The 8,680-nt window shown below is 59.5% G+C and overlaps 1 protein-coding gene across 2 annotated transcripts in view; it reads right to left on the reverse strand.

Moving 5' to 3' along the window:
• Positions 1-613: 613 nt before the first annotated feature.
• The window catches only part of MMRN2 (multimerin 2), a 16,463-nt gene continuing 8,396 nt past the window's right edge, over positions 614-8,680 (reverse strand). The window contains exons 2-7 of one of the 2 annotated variants that reach the window (XM_046653856.1): positions 7,812-7,940; positions 7,615-7,721; positions 7,433-7,513; positions 6,533-6,697; positions 4,650-6,368; positions 614-1,807 (exon numbers count right to left, since the gene is read on the reverse strand). In XM_046653856.1, the coding sequence (XP_046509812.1) occupies positions 1,422-1,807; positions 4,650-6,368; positions 6,533-6,697; positions 7,433-7,513; positions 7,615-7,721; positions 7,812-7,940 (2,587 nt within the window). In that variant the 3' untranslated portion in view covers positions 614-1,421. The remainder of the gene's footprint in view (positions 1,808-4,649; positions 6,369-6,532; positions 6,698-7,432; positions 7,514-7,614; positions 7,722-7,811; positions 7,941-8,680) is intronic. The other variant, XM_046653857.1, reaches the window with a different exon arrangement.

The raw sequence follows: 8,680 nt of genomic DNA on the forward strand, positions 1-8,680 counted from the left end.
CTACAGATGGAAAAAGTCAGGTTGTCATTCACCCTGAGGTCAAACGTCAGTGGCAGAGTGGCCTGACACACTGTCCTTTCAACACTGATGCTTGAGCACGTTGAGCATGCCAAGCTTAGTGGGAAATCAGTTCTGAGGGACAATTACTTGAATTAATGACCCCTAGAAAACCATGAGAAGGACTGGGAACCTTGTGAACCCTGACAGCCAGCTCCCGTCCTTGTTCAGGGCCCAGTCCAGTCTGATTTCCTTATGGAAAAGAGTATGTTCCACAAATATTGAATGCCTACCGCCAAAATCAAAACATTTTCTGGCAGCTGATGACGGCTTTCTCAAGCCTGTTCGCTCGAGGATCTGCAGGTTTTCAAAAACCATGTATGTCTTGGTGTTATGGGAGTAATTGCAACACGAGCTGTACAGTCTGGTCAGATAGTCATGTCACTGCCCACTGTGAAGGCCTCCACGTGTTGTATGTAGAAGTAACTAAAACTGTGAAGTCAAATATGGCCTGAAATCATGAAAGTCACATTTATCCCAAATAGTTTCATTTTGTCCCATATTTCTACCTACTTCACCAAATCTTTCTGCTCTCCATGAGTAAACCAGACAGAGGTTCGAAGGGCATCACTTTATTCCAAAGTTGATACCTGAGGGGGATGTTGACAGTCGTGCCTCCCTGCCCCCCTCAGCTCCCTTCCTGGTCAGAGATGCTAACGAGAATTAGGGTGGTCACGAGCCACGGGAGGAAGGAAACAAGATGAAGGCTGCATACATTTTAGTTGGTGTTTGGCATTTCTTGGCAAGAAGAAAAAGAAGTGAAATGAAAATTACAGGTAAATTCAAGGGAGGACTAAAACTAAGCCAAAGGCACTAATGGTGCTTCCCTTGGTTACCTCAGCCAGGCCTTTATGTCCATTTCCGACCGACAGAGAGCGAACAGGCTGCTTTTCTCCCACTGCCCCGTAGTGAGTGTAGACTGGTTTCCAATATCATCCAAAATCCATTTTAAACATATGCCTCCCAGGAAAAAAAATGGTTTTCGAGTGTAAGATTAGGGAGAAAGGTTTAAAGTGTACGGATGTTCCCAACCACAAGAGGAGCAAAACAGCAAAGAAGCTGTGGAAGACGGTGGGGCAGAGAGCTGGAATCCCAGCCGTCTGCCTCAGGAGGCGCGAAGCCGACGTTCACGCCTCCCAGGGCCAGGTCCTGCCCAGAGAGGAGCATCCCAGTCCTGCTCATCATTGAGAAGTAGCCAACCCAATGCGTCTAGAGAGAGGCCACCTATACCACACTGTCTTTGCAGAAGATTTCCAGGGACAAGCTGGACCAACTGCATGGGCTCCAGACCGACCCTGGCCAGAGTCCCAGGCCCGGGAGAGCCGGGCGAGTCCACGATGTCTGGTCAGAGCTGTGCCGAGAGTTCAGGTCTTGAACATCAGGAAACCCCCAAATGCAGTGCCCGACGGGCTTCTCTTTATTACCGATCCTTGGGTTACCTCGAACCACACTCTCTCACCCTTCTGCAGCTCGGCCATAGCGAAGGTCGTGGCCGTGCCCCCGTCCCTCTGCTCCGCGCTGGTACAGACAGGGGTCCGATGGTGGCCTCCAAACACCAGCTGCCCGGCGCCTGGCCCTGGGCCAAATTCAATGCTCACGGCAAAGAAGTAGACCCCACGCTCAGGGGCCCGGAAGTAGCCGTGTTCAGCGAAGTAGCTGCTGCCAGTGTTGACGTAAGTGGCGTTGAACTTCACTGTCTGCAGGGCAGCAGTCCCTTCTGAAAGGCTGGCGTAGAAGGCCACAGGGGAGCCTGGAACACAGGGGGAAGGGGCTCAGTGACTCAGTTCCTCACCCAACTAACAGAAATAGGTCACGATTTCCCGGTAACCTAGATCTTCCCAGGGGCCACGGATCCCAGGGGGGTGGGAGGGATCGGCCAAGTCTGAGTATTTCACTAACTGAGAGAAGGGAAAATACAAGTCTTTGGTCCCTACTGGTGTACATTTTAAAGCTCTTTCTGGTTCGATCCCTTTTCCTACCAGCATCCTTGAGAGAGAAGCACCCCTGACCGAGGAACCTTTGAGTCTTGAGTGCTTCACTGGTTGTCCAAGGCTGCGTGGCTATTAAGTGGCAGGCTGGACTGGAACCCAGGTCTCTGACTCCCGGACTGCTGCCACCTGCTAGGGATCTTGAGATGTCCCAGGGAAACAGAAAGTACTACCTATCCTCAAGGTCACAATGCTAACACTGGTGAGAGAAGGAAGGAATGGTGCAGGGTGGTTCCTCCGAGATGCTGGGCACAGGACCTTACGAGAGAGAAGGAAAGAGCAGGTGGGACTGGGGTGGGACCGGGGAAGAAAAATCCTTTCAAGCTGGTCATCTTAAATGTTTTCAAAATGTTGCACAGAGCCCTGGGATGACAGATGGGGAAACTGAGGCCCAGACAGGGAAAGCTTGCTCCATATGAAAATTAATTACCAAACTGGGGGCTGTCCTCGGAGCTCCTGATTCCTGGTGCTCTTCCCACTTGAAGAAGCACCTCGGCCAGCCTTTGGAGGGTAAGTAAGACGGAGGGAACACAGGCGTGGGGCCCAGCAGCCCACACGCAGACATGGAGCCATAGGAAGCGCGCCGTGTGTGGAGGGCGAAGGTACAGCAAGGAAGGAGCCAACCGAGTGGCCAGGGCCAGGAGATAGGACAGGGAGGGTGAGTCCCACCGGGGTTCCGGCCATGACACTGGCCTTGAGACCAAGCTCCCCAGTTCTCAGGGGATGAAACAAAGGTGTACAGGAGGGACCATCTGCATAGCAATTAGTGACTTAGCCCCCAGAACCAGAGCCGCAGCGCTTTGGCTCTCGGTCCAGCAATAGCCTTGTGAATGACAAAGTTTTGGTCTTCTCTAGTTCTGGAAGGTTTTCTGAGAATTACTTCATAAGAGCTTTCCCGTTTGTTTGAGACTGTCACAAGGAAGGTGCGCTGCTGGCTCTGCAGTTCCCCAAGCACCCAGGAGGGGGCGCGCTCGCCCTGCCGAAGGAAGGCCGGCCTCGGGCGCCCTCTGCTGGCGGCCGGCCCCGCCTGCACCGAGGGCACGCCTGCCTGCAGCTTGGGGTTCGGCTTTACAAGGAGACCCCCCACCCTGCCAGGCAGCGGGGGACCCAACCCCCAGGAGGCGAAGTGTTGTGCCTCAGCTTTGCCAGCAGGCAGACTGAGAGTGGGCTTCCCTGCAGGGCACGAATTCAAGCCCTGAGGCCTTTCTGCAAGACAAATAAAGGGGAATTTTTATTTGTAATTTTAAGGAAAAAATTTCTTTGAGACAACAAAGTATTGCAGTGGTAAACTCAGGGACCTAAACCATCCAGCAGGGGGCCTTGCCCCACTCACACGAGGAAAGAAGAACGCAGAGTCAGTGTCAGTGGACACAGCCCCCGCCCTGAAAACAGTCACTGGTTTCTCCCAAAGTGTGTTCGTCTTCCCAGCAGCCATCCATGCAGGTTCGCCCCCGGGCAGAGGGAGAAACTGAGACAAGCGAGTGGTGCAAGAGAGCGGGCTCTGTCCACTGCCCCGGGAGGCACAGGCCTCGGGGCCATAATGGAGGCTCCGCGGGAGTGGGGCAGGCCAGGGAGGAAGCTTCAGCAAGGCGCAGACTTCCCTCCTATGTGGGTACACCAGGGTCCAGATGGCCCAGATGGTGACCTTGTACTTAGCCCCACGGCCGGGCGAGGAGGTGGCCAGCATCCCTGGCAGGGAGAGTCCGTGGAAGCAAGAGCCTAGGGGTCCCCTCTGCAGGGCCACACTCAGGGAGAGGACGGGAAGGCCTGTTGCACATCACTTCAGCCTCAGAGCCAGCTTCCCAGGCGCGGTCCTCAGGGCTCTGCAGAGACCAGGCATCGAGGGCCCTTCCCAAGGGAAGAGCCAGCACCCTGAAGACAGCCTCACCGGGTTGAGGTCCTCTGTGCCGCTCACTAGCTGTGCGAGCAGGACACCTGTCCTGACTGAGCCTCTGTTTCGGATGAGGTGGCAGTGACAATGCATCGTGGAGCTGTTGTCACGATCCAACATGGCAAAGCCCAAGAAGGGTATCGCCGGGGACCAGGTACGGAGCAGCAAGACGGGTCAACTATGTTAGCAGAGAGAATGAGCGCCCATCAGGGCCCAAGGCCTTGCCCTGTATTCACCTCTTGGAGGGTGCTGCCCACCCATGGCAGGTGACACCAGCCCCTCTGCACACACTCACTTGCACATAGGGGAAGCTGGTTAAAGACACATGCGGGGGTGAAGTGGGGTGCCGGGAAGAGGGGAGATGGAGCCATTTGCAGGTGTGGCATGGACGCCAGGGAAGCAAGCCCCTCTGGCTCTCTGGTTAGAGTGGCAGGCAGCCGGGGCGCACGTGGGAGCCTCGGCCGCTTACATGGAGGGGCGTTGCCTGCTCCTGACCGTTGGTTCTTGTGACTTCTATCTCCTTACACTCCAGTTTGCTTAAGAGGCCCCTGGCCCCGAATGGAAGGAAGGTGGGTCAAGGGCCAGGCCGGCCCTGAGGAGTCCTGACTGGTGCATCCTGTTTTCTTTCCCCTGCGGCCCCTCTGGGGTAGAAGAGCTGCTTGCAGACAGCCCCGTCCTTGCCTGGCCTGGTCCCCCTGTGCCCAGGAACTCACCTGCCTCCCAGAGCACCGGCCCTTGGACCTGCGCATCCGCTTGCTTCCTGTCCCTCCTCCGGGAAGCTTCCAGACCTTTCCGCTGCTTCTTCTCTTTCCTGCTCAGCATGGCCTGCAGCTTCCCCAGGTCCAGGCTGACGTTGGCCGCCACAAGCCCCTGGAAGTTCCCGAAGAGGCTGTGGAAGAGCCGCTCGTGCTGCTCCAAGCCGCGCTCCGTGGCGGCCAGCGCGCCCTGCAGGCCCTCCACCGAGCCGTTGAGGGAGGCGGCCCACGAGGCCTCGCAGCAGCGCGCCGCCTGCTGCACCGCCGGGCCCAGACGCTGCAGCTCCCGCGCCAGCTCCGCGGCCTCGCCGGGCTCCGGGCGCCGCGCCGCCTGCTCCAGGGCGTCCACCCGCGCGGCCAGCGCGTCCCAGCCGAGCGCCTGCTCCTGCAGCCCGCTGGCAGCGTCCCGCAGGCCGACGCGGATCTGCTCGTAGCTCAGCGGCAGCGGCCCCGGCGCCGCCTCGGACATCTCCTCCAGCGCCTCCTCCCCGAAGAGGGCGGCCAGCACGGCCTCGTGCCGCAGCGCGTCCTCCAGCAGGGCCGCGAAGGAGCCGTGCAGCCGGCCCAGCTCGCCGCGCATCTCCGCCTCGGCGGCCCGCAGCGCGCTCGCCTCGCCGCCCAGCGTCCGCAGCTGGCTCCGCAGCCGCGCCGCGTCCGCCCGCGCGCGCTCCGCCTCCTCCCGCTGCTCCTCCTGCGCCCGCGACATGGCCGCCACCGCGCTGCTCAGCGCCTCCAGCGACGAGCCGTCCAGCCGCCGCCGCTCGTCCAGGCTCACCTGCGTCTCCTCCAGGGCCCGCGTGGTGTCCCTCTGGCCTTCCCGGATCACGTCCAGGTCGAAGGAGAGCTTCTGGCAGTTGCAGTCGCGGACGTACTTGATGAGGTCGGCGTGGCCGCCCTGCAGGTGCTGGAGGGTGAGGTTGAGCTCCAGGAGCTGCCGCTCCATCTCCTCTTTGTTCTCCTCCATGATCAGCGACCTCTCCATCAGGATCACGCGCAGCTCGCGCAGCGCCGTGTGGTTCACCTGCAGCTCCTCCACCTGCCGCTCCACCTTGCTGATCTGATCGAAGGTCTCGTCGGATTCCGAGTACAGCTCCTTGATCTCATCCACGTGCCGGGCCAGCGTCGCCCGCATATCGGCCAGGGTGCTTTGTAACTCCTCTTCCCTGCGGCCAGCTGCCACGTGCAGCGCCGAGAGGTTTCTCTGCAGCTGGCCCAGCCTGGCCTGCAGGCTCTCGGGCTCCGGCCTCGCCCCTGCCCCTGCAGCTGCCACCACCAGGCTGCCATTGGCCCCCAGGGACTCCTGGGCCTTAAGGAGCCTCTTCACCTTAGTGTCCACATCGGCCTGGACCTCGGAGAGGGAGTGCTGCAGGGACTGGTGCTGGGCGTGCAGGCGGTCCTCCACGTCCAGCCGCAGCTGGGCCACCCTCTGGGCATTCTCCTGGACCTTGGTCTCAAATTTGGCCCCAAGCTCTTGGAAGTCAGCCCTGGCCACAGCGCTCTCCTGGACCCTCTTGATGGCCTGGCGGTTGGCCTCCACATCCAGAGATAGGTTTCTAATGGCCTGGGACAGGCTGTGCAGGCTTTGGTTCAGGCTCCTCCAGACGGGGCTGAAATGCACTTGCAGGAAGGCATCAATGTGAGACGGCAGCATGTGCTCCAGGGATGTGCCAGAAAACTCTGCAACAGACACGCATTTTTACACTTGCCTTGCAAGAGCAGCCACCCCTCCTGAGGCAGGGACCAGAGGGGGTCCTCTGAGGTCGGGGCCTTCCTGCCTCCCCTCTCACTCATCCCCGGGGATGTGACCAGGCTCTTGCTCAGCCCCTGAGTCTGCCACTCACCAAGCTCCGTTTGATTGGCCTCAGTCGTTGCTGCTGTGAAGTTGCCTTCCAGGGACTTCCACGGGCCGGGAAGGCTGTCCGCCACCTCGTGAATGTCATTCTGGAGATCTCCCAGCAGGCCTTCCTGCTCCACCACGGTGTTGCTGATCTCTGCTGCAGGGGCGCCTAGAAGACACAGAAAGATGAGTGTCATGGGCTCACTCCTCTGGGCTGGGCAGACGGCGAGATACAGAGAGGGAGATTCCGGGGTTGGGGGCAAGGAGGTGTGTGCTGAGGTCCTCTGAGCAGGAGCTGAGGAGCCCTTAGCCCCAAGAGGGCAAATACATGGCAAGGGAGCCCGCCCTGCCCCCAGCACCCACAGCAGACATGACTAATCGATCAGAGCACACTTTCCAGGGACTGGCCTCTCAGCATGGTTCTAGGCAGCCCTTGTCGATGGACAGGATTCACCAAGTGATGAAACTCATTCACCAGCCCAGCCTCGGCCCAGCCTTGAAATGCTCCACACATGGGGTCTCTTAGCGCTTCTCCTGTGCTGACCCAACAGCAGGGACAGCATGACTTCCTGGCCCTAGTCAAGGGAGGTGTGGGAAGGCTTCTTCCAGGCCACGAGAGCTTGTGCAGTTCAAAGGGCAAAGGAGGTGCCGTCTGAAGCCATCCTTCCAGAGAGTGGGGTCGAGGGAAAAGGTGTATGTGCTTAGGCAGCAGCCAGGTGACTGAGGACCCTGTGAACTGGCCTGGGGCAGGAGGGCGGGGGTAGGGTGACACAGGGCTACCGAGGGGACCCTGCTGATTTGAGGGGTAAAGTTTCCAGAGATGGCACTGCCCTACGGGAGGAGAATGGGCCTGGGCACGTGGGTTCTTTCTGCTCTACCTGCATCTTCCAGGAAAGCAACATACCAGGTTCCAAGCCGTGTGGGTTGTCCCAAGGCTCCTGGAGGCCGTCACCTGGGTCTGCAGGCTCAGGGACCCCAGTAGGATCTGCAGAGAGGAGGCATCAGATGTTGACCCCGGAGGTCAGAGGAGCTGCATGATCTCTGGGGTCAGCGGTTGAAGGGGGAGGGGGCCACAGGGAGCCCTACCGTGGTGCTGGCAGTCGGGACCTGCAAAGCCCGGGCAGCACCTCCATTCCGTGGAGACCAGCACCTTCTGCTTGACCTGGTACAGCGGCTTGTGGGCCACACGGTACCTGGGGGGAGAGAGCCAGGTCAGCGACTCCAGGGTGAGCCAGCTCAGGGTCGCCAAAGGGCCCGCCCCGCCCTGCCCCGCCCCCACTCACATGACTTTGACTCTCTGGCAGTCCGGAGCCCCCTGTGGACATGGCTGCTGTGAGTGGACAAGGAATTTCTCTGTTTTGCAAGCGGCTATGAAGGTGACCAGCCTGGACTTCTGGTAGGAGCACCAGTTACTGGAAAAAACGAACCAGAGGACAGGGCTGCTGAGCCCAGGTCCCCACGACCCTTCCTTGAGGTCAACAGCAGGTGCTAGTGCAGAGCACCTGCCCCACCCAGTGCAGTGGATTCTGGAATCCATTAGCCTGAGAGGGAGTGTTCTGCATTATTCATCCCTGACGCCACAGCAAATCTCCACAAACCCCACCTGCAAGACACCTGCACCACTGCCTTCCAGAAACCGGCCCCTGCTGGGGGGGAGGGGGACACAGAGAGGCTGAGCAGCACCCCCAACATCACACAGCCAAATCACTGGCTCTCCTGGTGCCAGGGAGGCCACATGGGGCTGCTGGGCTGGGGAGTCCTGGGTTTGAATCCTTCGCAATTTCTGGCTGTGTGACCTTGAGCGGGCACTTAGGGAATTCTGCTTCCCCGTTCATCCGATGGGGATCCTAATACCCTTCTCCATGGCGGAGGAGTATCGAGCGCCTGGCCCTGACACGTGCTCAGTGAATGCCACTGCCCTGCCCCAGGACCACTCACATCTCTCCTCAGCAGAGGGCCTGCCGCAGGGAGGGCACCCACCTCCTGGCCGTGCCCCATCATAGCCATTACAGAAATGGACATTCAGACAGTTGGGGACGGCAGCCGGGCCAGGCAGTCCCTTCTCTGGGAAGGGCCACCCACACCGGTCCTGCTGGGTGGTTTGCACTCAGCATCCTGAACGCCTGGGAGGCAGCCCCTCCATCCGTGACCT

Source organism: Equus quagga, chromosome 2, assembly GCF_021613505.1.
Source record: "Equus quagga isolate Etosha38 chromosome 2, UCLA_HA_Equagga_1.0, whole genome shotgun sequence".
NCBI classification, from domain to species: Eukaryota; Metazoa; Chordata; class Mammalia; order Perissodactyla; family Equidae; genus Equus; species Equus quagga.